Source organism: Lagenorhynchus albirostris, chromosome 20, assembly GCF_949774975.1.
Source record: "Lagenorhynchus albirostris chromosome 20, mLagAlb1.1, whole genome shotgun sequence".
NCBI lineage: Eukaryota > Metazoa > Chordata > Mammalia > Artiodactyla > Delphinidae > Lagenorhynchus > Lagenorhynchus albirostris.
Genome location: NC_083114.1, coordinates 12,477,632 through 12,499,282, shown reverse-complemented (window position 1 = coordinate 12,499,282; position 21,651 = coordinate 12,477,632). Strand labels below are relative to the sequence as shown.

Here is a 21,651-nt window from a genome sequence, read left to right as displayed (position 1 = left end):
TGGAGGTCAGTGGTGGAAACCACACTTTATTGTATACTTATATATTTAAAGTTTGTTTAACCTTGTGTATGTATAAACTTTTAAATTATTTAAATTCATTTGAAATGTTTTAAAGGCAATACTAAGGAAACAACTATTTCTATCACAGTGGGACTTAGGCTCAAAAAAATTGAGAGACACTGGAATAGGTTGCCTCAGGAGACAGGTAGCTGATTTTTGCCTTCAAAGAATATAAGGAGAGCATGAAATTCATTTGCTAATTCAGCTTCTCTAACCTTTGAGTTCTTTCTAATTCTAAATTAATTTCTCATTCTATAATAATATACCAAGTTTGTAGCTTATTCCTTTTTTTTACCCACTCTCATGGTTTAAAGTTGTCTCTAAAATTAAAATACTAATTGTAATTTTATCAGAACAATTCTCCCTACAAAACTAAATTTCATTACTGTCACAAAGTGATAACTAATTATATAAGCCACATCTTGATCTTACAGCTTGTGAGGCAAGCAACACATTAGAAACATAACTAAAAGCTCAAGAACAGTGTTATAATCTTAAGGATGTACTATGACAGGATTAGCTGTTTTAGAGGCTTTGGGGGGGGGTTCCTTTTCTTGTGAAATACTTGTATGATTTGGAAGGTAATACTCTTAAAAGAGTGTCTTAAGATTTATGAGTTTTTAAATAAAATATTCTTTCTTCAAAATAGAAATGAGAGTTTATTAGGAGTCATTTGAATTTGTTTTCTTTCAGAAATCGAGCTATAGCAGATTATCTTCGTTCAAATGGCTATGAAGAAGCATATTCAGTTTTTAAAAAGGAAGCTGAATTAGATATGGTATGTTTGACTTTTTACAGTTACTCATAGTATATATGAGTGGACTTTACTTAGGTATCCCTAGTTAACAGTCACCTGAGTTATTCACAGATCTTGTCATTTGTTATTGTGGTTTACTTGACACTAAACCTAGTATTCACCCTCCCCCCCCTTTTTTGGTATAATCAGATGTTTTTATTTATTTATTTTTATAATCAGGATATTTTTCGTAACGTTTGAACCTAGAGCTTGAATGGTTTGTATGGCTTGAACTATTGTATTTTTGCCTTTTTTTTTTAATGTTCTCATTTTTTTTCTCTAGAATGAAGAATTAGATAAGAAATATGCTGGTCTTTTGGAAAAAAAATGGACATCTGTTATTAGATTACAAAAGAAGGTAACTAAGTCTTTTTTCTTTTAAGTTAGTTATATTCAAAGTATTATATAAACTGAAAATATCAACATAACATAAATTATTCTTTTACATTAATTAATAATTATATTTAACCTTGAAAAAGCAAATAAAAATACATTTCTATGCATTATTATTTCTATGCATTATGACCTATACAGATCATTGCTGGTAAATGGTAATTTATGCAACCAGGGCTACTGGCTGAGTTGAATCTAACACAACCCTGACTTCAAGGAATTGGTACTGAAGAACCCATTTATGCACTTAGATGGGAAGAACACATGGAGCCAATATGATGCTGGGGAAAGAGCACTAAAGTGTGCTCTTAGACAAGTCATTTTCATCTCTGACCTTTTATTTTTATCTATAAAGTGAAGGCAATAGGTAATATTCTGGTCCTAAAATTTATACTTTTAGTAGGCAAAATTAGAATAATATTGTTATGAGTTAATCCATAAAAAACCCTTAGAAAAGTGCCTAGCCACACAGATGCTCAGTAATGTTAGCTTTTAATATGAATATTCTGATTAGCATGTACAATGTAAACTAGAAAGGATCAAGATAGGTTCCCTACTCTTCCTCTAATTTGTATCCTGGCACCTTCCAAATTTTTCTTTGAGTTAAGGAGGTAAGACACAATTGTATTGCATTTTTCTCAATTTTTAGTTTTGTCACACTAAGATTTTAGTGATATATTTAATATAGATCATTTTCAATTAAATCTGACAAATGCTTTGTAAATTACTGAAATTTTATTCTGCGTATATGAATGCAAAATAAAGGCAGGTTTTTAAAAATATACTATTTTTATCAGAATTTTTCTGTACATAACTATGTGTTCCTCTTAAGGTTATGGAATTAGAATCAAAGCTAAATGAAGCAAAAGAAGAATTTACGTCGGGTGGACCTCTTGGTCAAAAAAGAGACCCAAAAGAATGGATTCCCCGTCCACCAGAAAAATATGCATTGAGTGGTCATAGGAGTCCAGTCACTCGAGTCATTTTCCATCCTGTGTTCAGTGTTATGGTCTCTGCTTCAGAGGATGCTACAATTAAGGTAGTGATTTCAAAATTGGAAGACATACAATAGGATAATTGTTAGAAGCAACTTTAATGTTAAATTGAGTGAAAGAAATGAAAAGATCCTGAAATGAGGACCTATGCAGAGGAACAGGAGGGCCTCTTTGAAACTGTGTGATTGATTCTAAACCTTAAAAGACAGAATAAAATTTCATTGTAGCTCCTGAGAGACAAGCTGCCAAATAAGTTCACTGATGACTTTGAGAAAATTGGGTGTCACTAATGTAACATTGGACAAATATAGGTCACCCAGTGCTCGAATAACTTTTGTTCTTGAATTAAAGTATAAGTATGTGCCTTACTTATTAGCAGAGGTGATAGATGAAAATACAGGATTACAGAACTAGTAATTGCGGGGGTGACTATCTTCCACAAAAAAAATCAATAGAGGATTTATTTAAATTGCACTCTCCTTGATGGTTTTGATTCCAAACTAAACAGTAATTCTCTCTAGGGGTATGGAAATGTAGCAGCTTTCCATTTTATAAGTTATTTATTTCTGTCATTTTAAAAAATTTTCATGATAAGCATATACATTTTAATATTTTTAATCAGGAAAAAAGTTGTTTTTATAATTTCCTTTGATTCAGACACACAATACAGTGATAGTTGTATAAACCACGTACAGAAAGATAAGTAAAATGTAGTTTTAAAAATTTAAGTAGGTTTCTCTATCTAAAGCTTATTTCAGATTAAGTTCTAGATTTTTCTTTTTTTTTTATTTTCCGGTACGCGGGCCTCTCACTGTTGTGGCCTCTCCCATTGCGGAGCACAGGCTCCGGACGTGCAGGCTCAGTGGCCATGGCTCACGGACCTAGCCGCTCCGCGGCATGTGGGATCTTCCCGGACCGGGGCACGAACCCGTGTCCCCTGCATCGGCAGGCAGACTCTCAACCACTGCGACACCAGGGAAGCCCCCAAGTTCTAGATTTTAAGTTTCATTTGTAGAGGTATAAATAAGAAAATGTGAGTAGATTGCTAAGATTGTATTTATCATATAGCAGCAGACAGCATAAAACGCAGGCATGACTTAAATATATATACTTAACCTGTTCTTTAAACATGATTGTATGTTTTCCTTTTGTGGATTCTTTAGTTTCTAAATCAGTGGCTTACTTTCATCCTGTGGGTTGGTGATCCATGGGTCGGGCTGCAAAGTAATTGGAAGAGAGTCTTAAATTCTATTTGCATTACATATTTCTGTAGGCTGAGGTGATTGCCTAATACACTAATATATTGCTGTCTTTCAAATTATGTAGACATGTATTTAGTTTATTAATTTCACGATAGTCTACTAAAAACTGCACTGCTGTCATGAAGCATGGGGGTAAAGATAGATTTATCAGATAGATGGAAAACTCAGTCTTAACTATTGATTTTGCAGCAGTGGTCTAAAAGCGAAAATAAAACTGCTAATATGCCATCTTAAAATTAGCTATTGGTTCAGCTTTAAAATATTACAAATGGAAGTTTTAAAAGTTTTATCTATAACCATACCATGTATGTCAACAACTAGTAAAAGTTCTCCCTTCCATTTAGGAGATGTGCACACATACGAAAAGCATTTGTATTTAGTTTTAATGTGCACACATACGAAAAGCATTTGTATTTAGTTTTGCTTCCTTCTTTGATTAAACTTATTTTAGAAATACTTTTCTTTGTTTCTAATGAATCATCATTTTTAATGATTTTAAACTGATCTTTTTACTTATATGTGGAGACTTTATAGAGTAGTTAATGGTCAAGAGCACAAGCTCTGGGTTCAAGTTCTGACCCCCCCCACTTAATGATTTATGTGATATGAGCAAATTAACTTTTTGTACTTCTCTTTTCTCATCTGTAAAATGAAGATAATTAGTACTTGTGTCACAGGACTTTGGGGAAGATTAAATAATACATGGAAACTGCTTAAAATACTGAAGGAGTACTCAGTGTCAGCAGTGTCTCAACACCATTAACAAATCTTCCACTGGATTTTTATTTCCAGTCATCTACTATCTTAAATAATACTGTTCTATTTTATACATAAGTCTTTCTCATTTTGTTGGATATTTTGTGGAATGAAAAGAAACCTGTTTCTACCAGTGGTTTTCATTCTTCAATTACGGTAAAGCTAGGGGATTCCTAAATGATGATTGTGACAGAACTACCTTCCAAAAAACTCAAAGGAGCACACAGAGACAGAATTTTCTGTAATTTTGTGACTATCTTGGGCAAAGTGCTTGATATGTTTAAGGCTCAAATTTCTCATTTGTTGGAAGGGGGATTAAAAATATCTATAAGATTCTTTTGCTTAAAATGAAGTAATGTATACATAATGTATATAACAGTACAGTGTTTGGTGGATGGATGGTAAGTCACCAATAAACTGTAGATAATGTTATAGTTATAACAAAATTAAAATTTTATTATATAATTTCTCTTGTGCATCTGATAAATATAACATGTTCCTTTTAGAGTCATTCATTTACATTATCAACATTTGAACTACAACAATTTAAGAAAAATGATAGAGGAATAGCTCATGACTTTTTAATTGCATCATTTAAATTTTTGAAACATTATTTCTGGTTGTCATTTAGAGTTAGTTCTTAAATGTTAAGAAAAATGAACAGCAAACAAAACTGAAAAATACGTTCAACTAATAAAGCAGATCAAGGATTGCCAACTTTAATATATAGAGTTCAAACAAATATGGAAAACAGTAACATCTCAACAGAAAAATGGACTATAGGACATGAACAGACAATTCAGAGGAAGAAAAAGTGGCTAACCAACAACAGTAGAGCTTTGGCGTCACTACTAATAGAAGAAGAAATGCAGGTTAAAATATATATCAAATCTGCCAAGATATTTTACTTTTTAAATGAGAATTCCCAGAGGTGATAAGAATTTGATGAAGCAAGCATTCTCATTACATTTGATACAATCTTACCGGAGAACAATTTAATAGAATATATGAAGGGCTAGAAAGCTTACACTTTCTGACTCAATTCTTCACCATCACTGTCTGACCTAACTATTGCAGAATGAGGACAGATATTTTTCACTATTAAAAGGTTTTCACTATAATGCTTTCTATAATAATGAAAAAGTTTTTCCTTTTGTTTAGAAAATATTAGGAATTACTTTTAAAAGAATGTTTGCTAATAAGTTTTTAATGGCATGGAGAAATCCTTATGATAAGATGCAAAGGGAAAAACAGGATAATGAAGTATACACGGTCACCGTACTTTTTTAAAAGGAGCATAGAAAAAATGGAAAAACTATGCCATTGGTAGGATAATGGATATTTTTTATTGCCTTTATATCAGTACGTTATATTTTTTATCATGAGCATTTATTTTATAATCATACAAAAGGTAAATATCAAGTAAAGAAAAAATTCTCATTAATTCCTGACATTTATAAACACTAAAATGCTCTGTTTGCTTACCATTTATGAAGAGACACAGTTCATATTCTGGGTATATTTATTTTAGAGGAAAATGCTTCAGTGTTCTTTAATGAATGCATGGAAGGAAAATTAACTTAAATGGAAGTGAACTTCAAGGTCACACCTTGTTTATTTTCAGTATGTAAAGTATTCATCTGAACTCTTGGTGTTGAAATGAAACGACTAGATATCAAAATGAGTAAAGATACTACAAAAAAAAAGAAAACTATAGACCGATATAATACCATTTATGAACATAAATGCAAAATCCTTAACAAATTATAAGCAAATTGAATCCAGCAGTTCATAAAAAGGACAATTACTATGTCATAAGCAAATAGGGTTTATTCCAGAATGCAAGATTGGTTCCACATTTGAAAATCAATCAGTGTGATATACCATATCAACAAAAAAAACATAGTAGGTTCAGGAGAAGCATTTGACAAAATTCCAACATCCATTCATGATAAAAACTCTCAACAAGCTGGGAAGGGAGCTTCCTCAGCCTGATAAAAGGTAAAGCTATCTGGAAAACCTAGAGTGGACATAATACTTAATGGTGGAAAGCAATGCTTCCCCGCTGAGTTCAGGAATCAGGGCCAGGATGACCAGTCTCAACCACTTAAATTCACCTTTGTATTAGAGTGTCTAGCCAGTGCAGTAAAGAAGAAGAAATAAAAGGCATATAGATTGGAAAGGAAAGAATGGAACTTGCCTTTATTTGCAGACAACATGATCTTTTATATAGAAAATCCCAAAGAATCTACAAAAACTTGCTGGAATTATGACAGTGTAACAGAATGACAGGATACAAGGTCAATATATAAAAAGTAATTGTATTTCTATAAACTAGAATAATTGAAAATCGAAATTTAAAAATGCCACAGTAGCATCAAAAAACTCCAGAATACTTCAAGATACATCTAACAAAATATGAACAAAACTAAACATACAGTAATCACTTCCATGTAGAAATACTTGAACATTTAAATGGTAAAATTTTAATATGTTTATTTTGGGAAGGCTATGTAAGTTTACTGTAAAAGAAATGTTTTTAGAGGATAGTTTATTTTTCTTATGTGCATTTTTTAACATAGTTGTAATTGTGTGTAATTTTGTGTCTTTTTTATATAACATTATTGTATACATGCCATAAATTCCTTACAGTAGCAAATTTTATATCTGCGTAGCCATTTCCCTAATATTGAATGTTTAGATTGTTTCTATATTTTCAAAATACATTTTCTAAGTTTCTCTAAATTGGGTGAAATACACTCTACCACAGATACCTTTGAACTTACTATGGAAAGAATGAAATCAGTCACTTGATTTTAGAGCATGTAATTAGTGTTGGTTAAAGACTTAACTTCAGACTAGTATTTGGCCACCAGGATAGAAGTTTAGTATGTTCTTGAGATCTGTTTCTAATAGTAATTATTCTTGATAGCTTATTATTATTTTTTTTTAGAAAAATTATCTTTAAGAATGTGACTGTGGCTCAGTGTTTTTATATCATAATGACATATGCTTCTGTAAATCTGCTATTTAAGGATAGTTACATCTTGTGAAGTCTTTCCTTGGCCTCTTAGATGTCTGAGCTTTGCTTGTCTAGTAGAATTGAATACTCCTTTATCATTCCCCTAATATTCTACATATAAATTCATGTCATAGGCCTCTGAAACCCTTTTTTTTTTTTCTTCGTTACTTATATTTACTTTTTAACATGTCTGTTGCCTGCTGTCAGACTGGGATGGGACTCTGTCCTGTTGCATTATATACCTAATCACTAGCATGGTTAGATATATGGTAGATGCTTAGTAAATGTGGTTTTAGAGGTCTATTTAATAATCGATTTTCTCTATAGAGAAAAGTGCAATTTATACTTGAAGATGTGCTGTTTCTAAGAGAGTTACCCTTTGTTACTTGTTTAGTTAGTATAGTGCCAGACTGGCCTGCCGAGTGCAGATGTGAACTGAGAAAAGAGTGATATGATGCTAACCAATTTTCTGTTCATTTGACAGGTGTGGGATTATGAGACTGGAGATTTTGAACGAACTCTTAAGGGGCATACAGACTCTGTACAGGATATTTCATTCGACCATAGTGGCAAGCTTCTGGCTTCATGTTCTGCGGATATGACCATTAAACTATGGGATTTTCAGGGCTTCGAATGCATCAGAACCATGCATGGTAAGGGGTGGAGGATAGCATTTTGATATTGGGTTCTAACATGGTATTCCAGAGAGATGGATAATGTTTTCTAACAGTGTGCAAGTTTCCTACATTCCATTCTTTTTTTTACTCTTTACTAGGTTTTAATTTTACAGTGTAACAGTAGTCAAACACAGAAATCTTAATGGTTCTAGAACAGACTGTGTTTTTTTTTTGTTTGTTTGTTTTGTTACTCACATCACTCTGTTATTGGTCAAATCAGTCATGCAATCAACTGGGTCCCTACATTCAATTCTTACTGTCTATAGTGGAGGAGCATATGATGTAGATAGTCCATGGATAATTATGGTAATTGAGAGTTGTTTTCTGTTATGAGGTTTTAAGTATCTCTTAGTGGTTATAAAATACTTGTTTTCACAAATATTTTTGAATGAGAAAAACTGCTAGGACATCTATGTGTTCTTGAGAAGAAGAGAAAATGAATTTATTGGGGTTGTTTTATTGTTGTTTCTCATTTTTTGCAGTTGGGAAACTGAAGTCAGAGAGAGTAGATGTAGTAAAAGCTGGAACCCATATTCCTTTGCTTACTTTTTAATATTCCACATACACTATAGTCTCATTGTTAAGTTGTTTTCTCAGCCCTTGTCATGGAGACTGTTTTCTGAAGCAGTTTGGCTTTATGGAAAGAGCATGGGCTTTGGAATCAGATATCTGGGTTCCGATTCCTACTTGTTTACTTAACGGCATTAGGAAATTGTAAGCTCTAATCTGTAAGATGAATAATACTTAAGTATTGAATTAAGAATTGAAGTCATAGGGTTGTTGTGAGGATAAAATGAGATTGTATACTCAAATCATCTGATTTAGTACCTGGTACATAGGAGGTGCTCACTAAATAAGGATTTTTGTTGTTTTTTTAAACATGTTGAAATATGAATGTTTGGGTTTTATTTAAGGAACACATATTGTGTTAATAAAAAAATTTTTTTAATTATTATCCAGTGACGTTAGCACTTGAGTAAGCTGTGTGACTACACAGATGGTGTAATTTGAATGGTATGCTCCCCCGCCCCACTCCCCCAAATTAAGTGCATTAGGGAAGCTTACAGATCAAGGGAGTTCTATTGAATCCTTTTGTAAAATCTGTATTTGTTTCTTTAAGTAGCCTGTATCTTATTGCTCTAACTTAAAGAGTTCTTTTATGTTCCTTAAAATAATGTGATACTTATAAGGATTCTCTGAGGCTTCTTTTGCAAAGGATAGCTAACTAGCATTGTGAATAATGCATTTTATTTTTTTTACCCCTATGAATATCAACAACAACAAAATAATTTTTAACTATTTTAAATATGGAACCAAATCCCCATTTTTCTTATCCATTCTGTTCATCTCTGTAAATCTTATTTCTATCTTATATCTTAGAATAACAACCATAGAAAATTTTTTTTTTTAGTGTTCATAAACATTCAGTGTGTTAATATATTCAAATGCTGATGATACTGATTCCCTGTGATTTTAAAACAGTTGTACAGGTTGAAATGTAATTATAAGTTGAGCTGGCTGCTTGTTTCATTGTGGATTATTTTATTGTTATTAATCCCTTAACTTTTTTTGTGTAAATCCAGGTTTCTTATCAAATTTATATAAAACTCCATTGTATTTAAAGTTGCTGTGATATTTGAAATCCCATGATGAAATCTCATGGTGAACTGAGGTTTAATTGCTCTTGATGATATATTACTTAATATGTTACTGTGTTTTGTGTTTTAGGCCATGACCACAATGTTTCTTCAGTAGCCATCATGCCCAATGGAGATCATATAGTATCTGCCTCAAGGGATAAAACTATAAAAATGTGGGAAGTGCAAACTGGGTAAGTAGATTTAGTTGAAAAGGCGTCAGCTTAAAGAGATAATATTCAACAAAAAAACCCACAATTATATTCTGATTGTTCCAGTAAATTTGGCTGTAACCCAGAATGATCACCATGACAGTTATATTTTAAAACTTAAGTTTCAATCTCTAAATGTCTATCCAAAAGGAACAGAAATTATGAAAGAAACTATATCCTTGAGAGCCATTTTCTGTATAATGGCTTACTTTCTCTGTGGTCTTCTTCTAGGTTATCTCTCTGGGTTGAATTAAAATGTAAATAACATTTGTGCAGGTATGCCCCTATTAGGCTTAATTTGGTTGTGCTTAGAATTACATGATTGTTATAATAAAACCTTAACCTACTGGTTTTGTCCAGATTAGTAAGAGCATGCCTTTTCCCCAACATGGCTAGAAATATTTTTGTTAGGTTTACTGTGTGTGCTTAGTTAAAAGATTTTATTTCTCTCTATTTTTTACCTTGTAGATTTTGATTTGGTTAGCTCCTTAATGATACTTCCATCAGCTTATTTTAACTGATGTTTGACTTTCCAGCCTGTCCCCATCTTTTATTAACCAGGAATGTACGTGTATTCTGTTGACTTGCATATGATGCCATTCTCTTCATTCCAGTGCATAGCTAGTTTTGTATCACTTCTGGGAAGGGTCCCAATGATTGCCATTCACGATGCAAACTATTACTTATTTTGATAGCTACTGTGTGAAGACATTCACAGGACACAGAGAATGGGTACGTATGGTGCGGCCAAATCAAGACGGCACTCTGATAGCCAGTTGTTCCAACGACCAGACTGTGCGTGTGTGGGTCGTAGCAACAAAGGAATGCAAGGCTGAGCTTCGAGAACATGAGCATGTGGTAGAATGCATTTCCTGGGCTCCAGAAAGCTCCTATTCTTGCATCTCTGAAGCGACAGGATCTGAGGTACTGTATGATTTATATGTTATTTCATGGTTTTGTTGCTAGTATCTCAGAACTTTAAATAACCTTCCTGATTCTCTATTTCATGCCATTAATGCATTTAAAAATCTGCATCCCAGAATTCTGAATCTTGAAACTCTTTACTGTTCCAACTTGCAGATAGATGTGTTTATATTTTTTAACTAGTGGTTACTGTTGCTGTCAGCTGACCCTTGCGGTGTGCTGGGATGGGGGTTCTCCTGAAGAGTAAAAGTGGTCATTTAAATTAGTCAGAAATGTCATTGTTATAAGAGTATACCAATGCAAAAAATAAAACTTATGGGAGAGGTTAAAGTTATCTTTTAGAAGAATAGTGTTCCATAATGAACATAATTATTTTATTTATAAATTTATGGTGAGATGCAGTTCAGCATTTAAATATTTGTTTTAAATGAAGAATATTTTATATGGAGGCCTCTGATACTCTTGATCATTAGAAACACTAGCTGAATCTGGAGTTATATTATTTTTTCATGATTCTTAATTTGTGCTCTTCATGATTTCATTCTTTGTAATTATTACCTTAAAATTACAGAATAATTAATTCTGTGAATAAGTTGTATGAGCCAAAATTGACCACATTTCTTTTTTTTTCTTTCACATTTCTTTTTTATAGAGACGTTCCTATCATGGGTTTTTTTAAATTACATTTTAATAAATGAAGGAGGATTCCCCATCCCTCCACCCCCCAATTATTTTTCAAAATGAATCTTCTATTGTAATCTCTTTCTAGTCGGCTGGCTTGGTTGCATTTTCAGACTTTTTTTTTACTGCCACCTGGTGGTGTTTATGTACCATATGTCATAAATTCGTTGTGGTTGGACTTTATATAAATGATAAATTAAATAGTTTTTAAATTTTTCGTGATTACAGAAGTCTTGAGCAATAAATTTACCATCCATTGGTGTTGTAGAAACTGAATCCTAATCTAAGTGGAAATTTTCTACTTTTATATTATCTAGGTCCTTCCTGTGTAACCTAGGTATGTCAAAAGACTTCTGTATTTCAGTAGAGAAAAACAAGATGAATAAGTCCTGGATATCTGATGTACATACATCATGGTGACTATAGTTAACAGTACTGTATTGTATACTTGAAATTTGCTAAGAGGGTAGATCTTCAGTGTTCTCATCACACACAAAAAAACGTAGTTTTGTGAGGTGATGTTTACATTAATTAGCTTGATTATAGTAACCATTCTACAGCGTATACATGTCTCAGAACATGAAGTTGTATACCTTGAATAGATACAATTTTTATTATTGTCAGAAAATGGTTTTTACAAAATTAGAAGTATAGATCATTGCTAGGTAGTTATCATTTAAAGTCCTTACCTAACTTCTTGCCTGGGAAACTTAATTTTTATATGTTTTCTATAGACTAAAAAAAGTGGCAAGCCTGGACCATTCTTACTGTCTGGATCCAGAGACAAGACTATCAAGATGTGGGATGTCAGTACTGGCATGTGCCTTATGACCCTTGTAAGTTTGCATAATCTTACTGCTGCTTTCGCATTTTTACTGTGTGCATATCTTTTTGGGTCAGATGCCTTGTGATATCTTATTAAATAATCTGAATTATTTGAGGTTTTAAAATAACTTCTTTATAAATAGACTTCTTGTCGTTAAGTCCATGGTTGCAGTGATATGGAGGTCATTCCTGTAGAATATTATGTTATACAAAGGGTCTGCAAAGCCAGTCAGTGCTAGGAGGGAGAGTCTAGCCACTCTACCTCTAAAAATTATGTGACATCTCCTGAGGAGGGGAAACAGTAATATTACAGACTCATTCATTTTTTGAAGCTGTTTGCTTTTCGATTTCATTATATTTAATTTTAATATGAATCCTTTTAATTATTACCTATATATTTGCATGTTGGAGTTCATTTGGTTTATCATTCTGAAATTAATGGTGTTAGCTTTATGACTTGGAAATGTTTATTTCATTTAGGAGCCTATTTCATCTAGATTTTAGTATGAGGATATATAAATGATAGTAGGGGATCTGTGGACATTAATCCAGTAGCAGTTTTTCTAATTTGGTATCCATGTTGGTTTAGAGATTCTTTAAGTGCTAATCATACCTTGAAGTGATTGTCTCTCTGTAGCATATGATAGACACATATGGAAGTATCATCAAGAACTGATTAGAAAATTAAACTCTCCTCTTAGTATTCTGAGCTGAGTTCAGGTATACTATGTTGCTGTTAGAAAACATGATCTACATTTAAAAATCAGAAAGCACGTGCTCTCTTCTGTAACAACACAGGTCACCATTAATTTCCCTGGAGGTTTCTGGCCTCTGTTTTTCAACTGAAGGAGGATTCTTTTCTCTGCTTTATTTTGGTGTGGCCACAAGAAATGTGATTTGATTTTTGTTGAAGCTTCTACAACTCCAGTGATTGGTGGCTTTTACAGATAACAAAGTTTTTGTTTTGTTTTGTTGCGGTACACAGGCCTCTCACTGTTGGGGCCTCTCCTGTTGCGGAGCGCAGGCTCAGCGGCCATGGCTCACGGGCCCAGCCGCTCCACGGCACGTGGGATCTTCCCGTGTCCCCTGTGTCGGCAGGCGGACTCTCAACCACTGTGCCACCAGGGAAGCCCAACAAAGTATTTTTTTGAGTAAGGGCAAAGGCAAAAAAAGTAAACCAAGGCAAAAGATATGTCACCTTGGTTGTCTCTTTTCTTTTTCTTTTTTTAGCTCTTTGGGAGGGAGGGAGGTTCTTTTACAAAAGCAATATAGCTATTTACATTTTAGAAAATTTGAGAAATAAACAGAAAAGTTAAAATAAAAATCACCCTCAGATCACTTTACCATACCTAACAATACCTACCAAGTGTATTTTCGTAGACTAGAGCTGTCCAGCAGAGCTCTCTGTGATGATATTCTGTGTCTACACTATCCAGCATGGTAGCGACTAGCCACGGGCAGCTGTTGAGCTCTTGAAATGTGGCTAGTGAGACTGAAGGACTGAATTGTTGATTGTATGTAATTTTAGTTTATATTTAAATAGCCACACGTGACTAATGGCTATCCTGTTGGACTGTGCAGTTCTAAACCTTTTTCTTAAATTACTATGTAGATGAATATGGTGGGGGGTTTTCTATGTAAAAATGGTACACCGTACATACTGCTTTGCAGCAGACTTTTAATTTAGAAGGTATGTGGCAGTTGCTCATATCATTAGATACACTTATTACATACAGTGCTTTGCTGAACGTCTTCGTTAACCAAGTCATCTAGACACATTCTTAATTATTTCTTAGGATAGATTGCAAGAAATGAAACTGCTGGACAGGGGATATAGATAGATGAATGGATGAATAAAGATATGCAGTAAATACCTATATATCCTTCACCTAGAGTCGCCAGTTGTCAACATTTTCTTTTCTCTGTGTGTGTATATGTAGATTTTGCTGAACAGTTTGAAAGTTACTTGTAGACATCATGACACTTGACCCCAGATATTTTAACATGTATCTCCTAAAAACAAGGGCTATTCTGTATAACCATAATAAAATTATCACACTGAAGAAATGTAACATTAATACACTACGTATTTAAATTTTCTCCATTTACCCCAGTAGTGTCCTTTATAACTTTATTTTAGCCTCTGTCCAGGAGCCAATCAAGTATTATATGTTGTATTTACTGGTCATATATTGTTAGTTTCCACTTTCCTTTAACCTAGAATTCCTTAGACTTTTTCCCCCTTTTGTCTTTTTTGGCATTGACGTTTTTAGTGTATGTAGTTCCAGTCCACTTTGAGTAATGACTTACTATTTTCATAGATGCTTTTTAAATTATTTATCCCTTTATTAAGTCAAATACCTCTTTGTTTTTAAGGTGGGTCATGATAACTGGGTACGTGGAGTTCTGTTCCATTCTGGGGGGAAGTTTATCTTGAGTTGCGCTGATGACAAGACCCTGCGTGTGTGGGATTACAAGAACAAGCGATGCATGAAGACCCTCAATGCGCATGAACACTTTGTTACCTCCTTGGGTATGTACAAGTTACGAGGTTTCTGAGCAGTTAGGTTTTGGGGTGCCAGACCTAACAGTTTTATGTAACCATGTGGATGTTTCCAGGTAAGAAATGAACATGTTCTTTCAGGGCAGAATAGAGAAGACAGGTTAAAAACTTTATGGATTCCTGCCATTTGTTTTAAATTCTCCTTTCTTAACTCTCTCTTTCCATCATCAGCCTTATAATAAAAAAAAATTATTTTCTCCATTGCACAACATTGGTTTGGAAGCTAGAATTATGAAGAGGATGCTTACTGAGCACTATGATGGGTAATTTTTCTTCCCTACTAGTTTGTAAGTTTCTCAGAGGAAATCTTACTCAACCTTTTTACTCTGGCAGACATATACTATTGTAAACTCAGGGAACTGTATTTACACTTAATAAACATCCTCAGTATCATCTGGACCTGAATCTAGAATTTAAGATAGTGAATAAAGTAAAATACAATACACTAGTGTATGATGGATCTAATAATGAAGGTAAAGCCTCAGTAGAATAGGGCTAATGCTTAACCTTACAGGGTCATTAGAAGGATCAAATGTGAATATAAAGCATTAGTACTAAGCCTAGAACATAGTAAGTGTTCAATAAATGGATACATTGAGGCTGTCCTTGTTGTTAGAATTCAGTGTTCATTCAGCCTCAGTTGGGATGAGGATAGTGGGGGAAGTATTTTTTTAGGGTGTTAGTAGTACAGGATTTAATCATTAAGGCTCAGCTTCCTTCACCTAGTTGATAAGCTTGATGTACCTGCTAGGGGTAGATGTGTGGCTGTATAGAGAAGAAGAATGAGTATTCCTGGCACTTGGATGTGCTTATTTTGTGGCTTATTAAAAATTGTATCTGGCTCAGTCTGATTTTAAAATAAGCCTTCTCTTTTTCTTTCAGATTTCCATAAGACGGCACCATATGTGGTTACTGGCAGTGTAGATCAAACAGTAAAGGTGTGGGAGTGCCGTTGATTGAGTTTCATTTGGCCCCTCCTCCCTTGTTTCCTCTGGATGCACTCTGATGATACCATGGTTACCCCATTGAGCTCTGTTTAAATAAATATTGTCCTTTCATGTAAATTATTCTGGATGTAGATTGAGCTTATTAAATGTTACACACAAAGTATTCATGCATGGTGAATCCAAATTGTATACTGTAAATTTACATACGTTGTCTAGAAGTACCATAGGGTTTAAAAACCTGGGCTGGCATTGGTCACACCAGGCCTAAGAAGGCAGAAGTTGAATAAATTGAACTAGGGCACTAAACTGAATAGTTGACAGTGTCGTTTTATGTTGGATTATTAATTCCTGTTTTCCTTTCTGCTGTCTGTTGGTGCCTGACTTGATGGCCTCATTTGGGGGAAAGTGGTGGTTATTAGGGCTTTTTCTGAAATGTGTATCTATGTAACATCACTTAAGTGTGCTTAATAAATCTTCTTTAAGGATGTTAGATAATAAGGCTACAATTCAGAATCTTCTGAACCATCTATGTAATTAATGGGGATTACACATTGGAATTTTTGTCATGACACATTTGCCAAATCAGTAGGATACATTTGTTTTGGCAGCCTATCAAGCAAAGGCTAGTGGTATATTTATGTAAGAAAATGACTGTAAATCTGAAATAAGAAAAATCTCAGCAGCTAATAACAAATCATTTATTTCATTTGGGTCTTAATGCTTTGTAAACAGGTTTAAAAAACACTGTAATACTCTAAGCTTCTATTTTCCACACTAGACACACTTCTAGTTGTATTCTCCATACTGTTAGACTGTATAGTGATGTGACTTCCAAGTAGAGTTTAATCTTCCCATTGAGTGTGTCATGGTACAAATCACTATTTGTTTTTGATGTTTTTTAGGGATGTGCAATGTGCATAACATAATGACAAAGAAATATTGAAAAGGTTATGTTGCCCATTTTAAGGAAGTGGGAGAAATACAGCAGTTTGTTTTTCAACATGAATCTGATATCGATTTGAACTGTGTTTAACTTACAAGTTTATAAAAAGACAGGGTTTAATGGAGCGTGCATAAAAATGTACTGTGTTTTCACCTTTTGTTTATGTATAAATGTTTATGAGTATATGGGCCTATCTATAAGTGGATAAGTCTGTATATGTATGTATATCACACACATACAACCTCCATGTCCTTGGGTCCTGGGTTTTTGAAGAAGTGCTAAAACATATAAATAGAATAAATCTTGCTGTGGAATACCATGCTTTAGAACAAATCCTTTTTGATCCTAACGCTTCTGAAAACCAGGTCTGACTCTGGGGGAATTTTTCCCAGCTAAAGGAAAATCACTTCCGTTATCCGCCACCTCCACCCCCAGTTTGGCTGTTGAGCATTTTACACATCCCTGATATATTGTACATTGTGGTCCAAAGTTACTACAAGTAGGTTTAAGAAAATTTTTATCTATGACTTTGAAAACAGTATTCCATTGCAGATTATTAATAAATAATCCCATTGCTTAGCTAACCAACATTTTTTTAAAGAAGGTCATTTGAAAAGTTAACAGAACAATGAAATAACAAAGATAGTTTAACAAAGAAATTTATCCTGGATTGCATTTATTCATTTGTGTAATATGTGATTTTTTTAAAAAAAATATCCCTTTTAGTATTCAGTGGAAATTTGGTTCCTGAAAAAGACAAAGGGTTAGAGTTAATGTCCTGTAGATACACACACAGAGAACAGGCCATATATTTACTAGAAGCAGCTTTATGTCTAGCTTTTGTCTTTTTGTTTGTTTGCTTGTTTGTTTTTAATAATTCCCGAGAGATGTCTCTGGAAGGAAGTGTTTTGAAAACTAATGGCTATTTTTGAGGACAAAAATTACAACTTAAGCTAATTTCTTAAATACAGTAGAATAACTTTCAGGACAATATTGCCTCACAACCCTGCTCACATTGAGAAGTCTTTTTTTGTTTCCCCTTAGCTGTTCTGACTGGATTTTTCTACAGAAGCTATGGAAGATATCTTTGTTCTTGTTTGCTGCTATTTCCTGTCCTATTTTAAGAAATATAAATACATAGAAATGGTGCATCTTTAACATTTGTTTGTACATGTATAAATGTCTTGTATTTTAATTCATTTTTAGCATGTAGCAACACGAATTGTTTGTTTAAGGGTAAGCCACAACATCTAGAAATCACTCCTAGATACGAACAATAAAGGAAAAAAAATGGTACCCATTTAGGAGGAAACAAAGCCACTGTCGCTGGGTTTTCCCTGCAGCCTGCAGTGACTTCCACTGACAAGGAGAAACTATCACTCTGTAAACAAAGTCATCCTTATTGGGAGATTGCCACAGCCTGCTGCTTAGTTGAGTTACCAGACATCCTCCATTTACGAAGCAGCGAACGTTGAATCTCAGGGATGGTCCTCAACTGGATCCAAGTGTAACGAGCCCTGTTTGAATAATGAAGGGGGTGGGGAGAGTGATCCATCCACAATCCGGAAGCAGATTTGCAGAGGTTTCCTGCACTGTTGTTTGACACTGCCCTGTTGATGCCCTTTCTTCCTGTTTCCTGCGTTTTCTCTGTCTGCTGTCTAACCCTGTGCCTTGCCTGGGATAAGTACAATGATGAGGTTACCGGTTTGGATTGTAAGTAGAGGAATTTATTGATTGGTTTAGAGGTTCACTGCTGCTTTGTCACTGTCTCAATCAAATTGGCCACTTATTTAAGAAATAAAAAGCTGGTAGAATTGCATCCTCAGATGATGATTGACCTTTTGTGTGTGTGAAAACAGACATTCCATTGCCACCCTAATATAACGTGCCCGAGAAGTCCTAGCTGCACTCTTGAAAGTGCAAGCCACGGAAACTGGTTTAGACATGGCTTGGAGAATAGTTCCTTTTTGACATGGCCTCTTGCACTTTAGGAGACTGAGACTGTCCTGTTTTGTCCATTGTGGTGTGACCAATGGTGTGCCCAGAGCACTGCTCTAAAACTCACTAGTGTTAGCACGTCGTCAGGGCTGTGGGCGCTCGCTGTAGCCTTCGGAAGCTTTGGCTCTAGATCACCAAGCCCAGTCTCCTTACTGTCAGTGCCCTGCTCTCCTGTTTGCCTCTTTCTGTTTCTATGTGAACTTCCAGATAATATCACTCATTAAATAGTTTTTTTTTAATATTTATTTAAAGAAAAACTATTTAGAAGTAAAGGATATTTTGTTTTGTTGACAGTGGTGGCTTGATAATCCTTAAGCAACTGAAGATAAAACTGTTGAAGGAAAAGGCACTTAAAATGGTTCCTCTCTGTCCAGCTGTATATAAGTCCAGTGTGTTAACTAACCTAGATGATGCAAAGAAGAATCGCCTGGTAGAGAAGCAACATGTACGAAATCGGTGAAAAAGGTTTTGGTTTTTTTCAGTGGGGGAGGGGGAGGGCAAGCTGGATTTACAAGTCACGACTGGACCGAACTGGCCTTTTTATCTTTCCACTATATCATGTAAGTGGCTGCTTTCTTGTCCTGCCTATCCTTCAAGCATCCCTAAAGCTCACTCTGAAGATGGTAGAAACAAAACACACAATCTTCGAGTTAGAAGTTGATCCTGACACTGACATGAAGGCGAACGTTGATTTCATACGAACGAACAGTTACAGAGGTGGTGATTGGAGAAAACAGTTCCCCAGATTGTAAGAGTTAACTGAAGATATTGACACAATTTTAAAAAAATCAGTAAAGGAATGTATATAATATTGCTCTTGTGTTTTACAGTAAGATTTGTTGCTCTCAGACTGTGTAAAACAAGATTTATTCATGTTTTCTGCATATTAAAAAAATCTTATTGTACCAATTGGTAAACTATTAAATGCCTATAAAACTAGATGTGGTTTTTTTTTTTTTTTTTTTTTAGTCTTTTTGTGCACAGATTTAAAACCTTTCAAATTGAGTCCTAATAGGAAGCAGGGTTGTGTTCAGCACCAGTCATATGGAGAATAAGACATGCAAGTTGCTAGCAGGGCCTGGATGGAAGGCCTTTCTTCAGGGCAGTGCCAGCACTGCCTTTGCTGCCTTGCTTCCTTCACCCTATTTGCAGGAGGGAACTAGGAGCACAGCTGCAGGGGTTCTTGCCTGAGGGGCTTGCACAATGCACTGGGTCAGGCAGCTCCAGACTGTTTTCCAAGGCTCCACCCTGCCCTCCAGCAGCCCTTTCTGACAGTGACTACAGCTGAGGCCAGGAAGGACCTGTTACAGCCTCAGGGCCCCGGGGAGAAGTGACCCCAACTGCCTTTGTTCTGTTAATGAATGAGCCTTTTAATTCTGCCCAGTGGTCTTGGATTCTTGGAGATTATTAATACTGTTTTAAAAATTGGTTGAAATGTACCAAGAATCTTCACCCTTTTCCCAGAAGCCCCACGGCTTTCTATGTGCTTTACATATGTCGGCCATGTCCTGCCTTTCATCCCTGGACTACTGCCCAGCTAGCATGCGTAAGTGTTTTAGGGCACCCGTGAGGTCTCCCGCAAAGGACAAGTTGAATGGTGTGGCTCTTTTCTTACAGCCCAACTGTCATCCTGCCATTTAGAAGGTAGCTTCTCTACCCACCCCCCTCCTCCAAATGGGAAGCTGGGCCAAGAGCACCAAAGTAATTTGCTTGAAGTTAGCTTCCTGCATTTTGCAGCTTTTCCATTTCTTTGCAGGGCTCCTCTTTTCCCCTAGGCTGAGATCCAGATGATGAGCCTAACCACTGAGAGTGGAGATTTCCAGCTTTAGTATCACTATCCAGAAGTGCACTTAGCTCTTCAAAACCTGTTGGTTTGTCACACACGTCAAGCTTCCTTCTAAGACTCATGGTTGCGTCTTTCCCTGGTGTAGGACAAGGACTGGAACATGGAAGACTTGGAGAAATGGTGCTGCATCCTGGGTGAGGCAGCTCTATCCCTGTTAGTCTTTGGTGGAACTTGTCTTGCCCGCAGACTTGACGATGCTCCACTGCTGACGTACCAGAACCCTCTAGGAAAGTCATTCCCGTGCCAGCATCAGCATCACCTGGGAGCTCATTAGAAATGCAAGTCCTTGGGCTCTAGCTCAGACCTGCTGTATCTGTCACAGGGTGGGACCCAGCAAATCCGTTTTAACAAACCATCCAGATGATTGATTCAGGCTCAAGTTTGAGAACCACTGATCTAAATGAACTAACTTTTCACTGAAGACAAAAATTTAGACAAGTCACTGGTCCCGGGGCCCTCCAGCTGGGGTTTGAACTCAAACCTCTCTTTCGCCTACAGTTTCATACATGGAGTTTTGTTCCTTTGTGAATATTTTTCTTCCACTCACATCTCCAGTTTATTATTTCTTATGTAAACATACAGGATAGTTACATCCAGGGACGAAGGGCAAGGATTTTTCTCTTACACCAAAGTAACTGCCTTTCCAAGATCTTTTATACATAAATCCAGTAAATGAAAAAGGCTGAACCGAAACACTGCATTTTTTTCCCCATCATATCAGAAACACAAACTTCTGAAAGTGAATGTTATAAATGAATAAATTCAGCACTTTGCCACACCTGCATTTAAAAAAAGATTTCATTTTCCTGCAGTTGTTTAGACACATCATGCAAACACTCTCCTAAGAGTGTTTTGAGATCACTGTTTGCTTCTGAACAAGAATAAATAATAATAAATAACCATCACTTTCACAAAACACCATTTTGTCATCAGCCCCACTTGGTCACCAGCCCTCTTAAATGAAAGTGGCTGGTGCAGGGACTAAAGGAAGGAAAATACCCAACATTTGAATGCCTGTCAGGCCAACACCCTTATTCTCAACATACCGTCTTCCTCACATACATCCCCTGCTGGTGGATATTAGCACATTTTTACAGACAAGAAAACTGGCTCA

General features: G+C 35.2%; 2 protein-coding genes across 7 annotated transcripts in view; one reads left to right on the top strand and one right to left on the bottom strand.

The window, feature by feature from the left end:
* The window catches only part of PAFAH1B1 (platelet activating factor acetylhydrolase 1b regulatory subunit 1), a 74,309-nt gene extending 54,679 nt beyond the window's left edge, over positions 1–19,630 (top strand). For 5 of the 6 annotated variants that reach the window (XM_060134513.1, XM_060134514.1, XM_060134517.1 and 2 more), the window contains 9 exons: positions 754–838; positions 1,140–1,214; positions 2,082–2,288; positions 7,769–7,937; positions 9,690–9,792; positions 10,506–10,734; positions 12,150–12,251; positions 14,617–14,773; positions 15,686–19,630. In XM_060134513.1, coding sequence (XP_059990496.1) covers positions 754–838; positions 1,140–1,214; positions 2,082–2,288; positions 7,769–7,937; positions 9,690–9,792; positions 10,506–10,734; positions 12,150–12,251; positions 14,617–14,773; positions 15,686–15,759 — 1,201 coding nt within the window. In that variant the 3' untranslated portion in view covers positions 15,760–19,630. Of the gene's footprint in view, positions 1–753; positions 839–1,139; positions 1,215–1,390; positions 1,617–2,081; positions 2,289–7,768; positions 7,938–9,689; positions 9,793–10,505; positions 10,735–12,149; positions 12,252–14,616; positions 14,774–15,685 lie in introns of those variants that run through there. The other variant, XM_060134518.1, reaches the window with a different exon arrangement.
* CLUH (clustered mitochondria homolog) overlaps positions 17,346–21,651 on the bottom strand; it is a 29,034-nt gene continuing 24,728 nt past the window's right edge. The window contains exon 26 of the mRNA XM_060134509.1: positions 17,346–18,210. Coding sequence (XP_059990492.1) covers positions 18,093–18,210 — 118 coding nt within the window. The 3' untranslated portion in view covers positions 17,346–18,092. The remainder of the gene's footprint in view (positions 18,211–21,651) is intronic.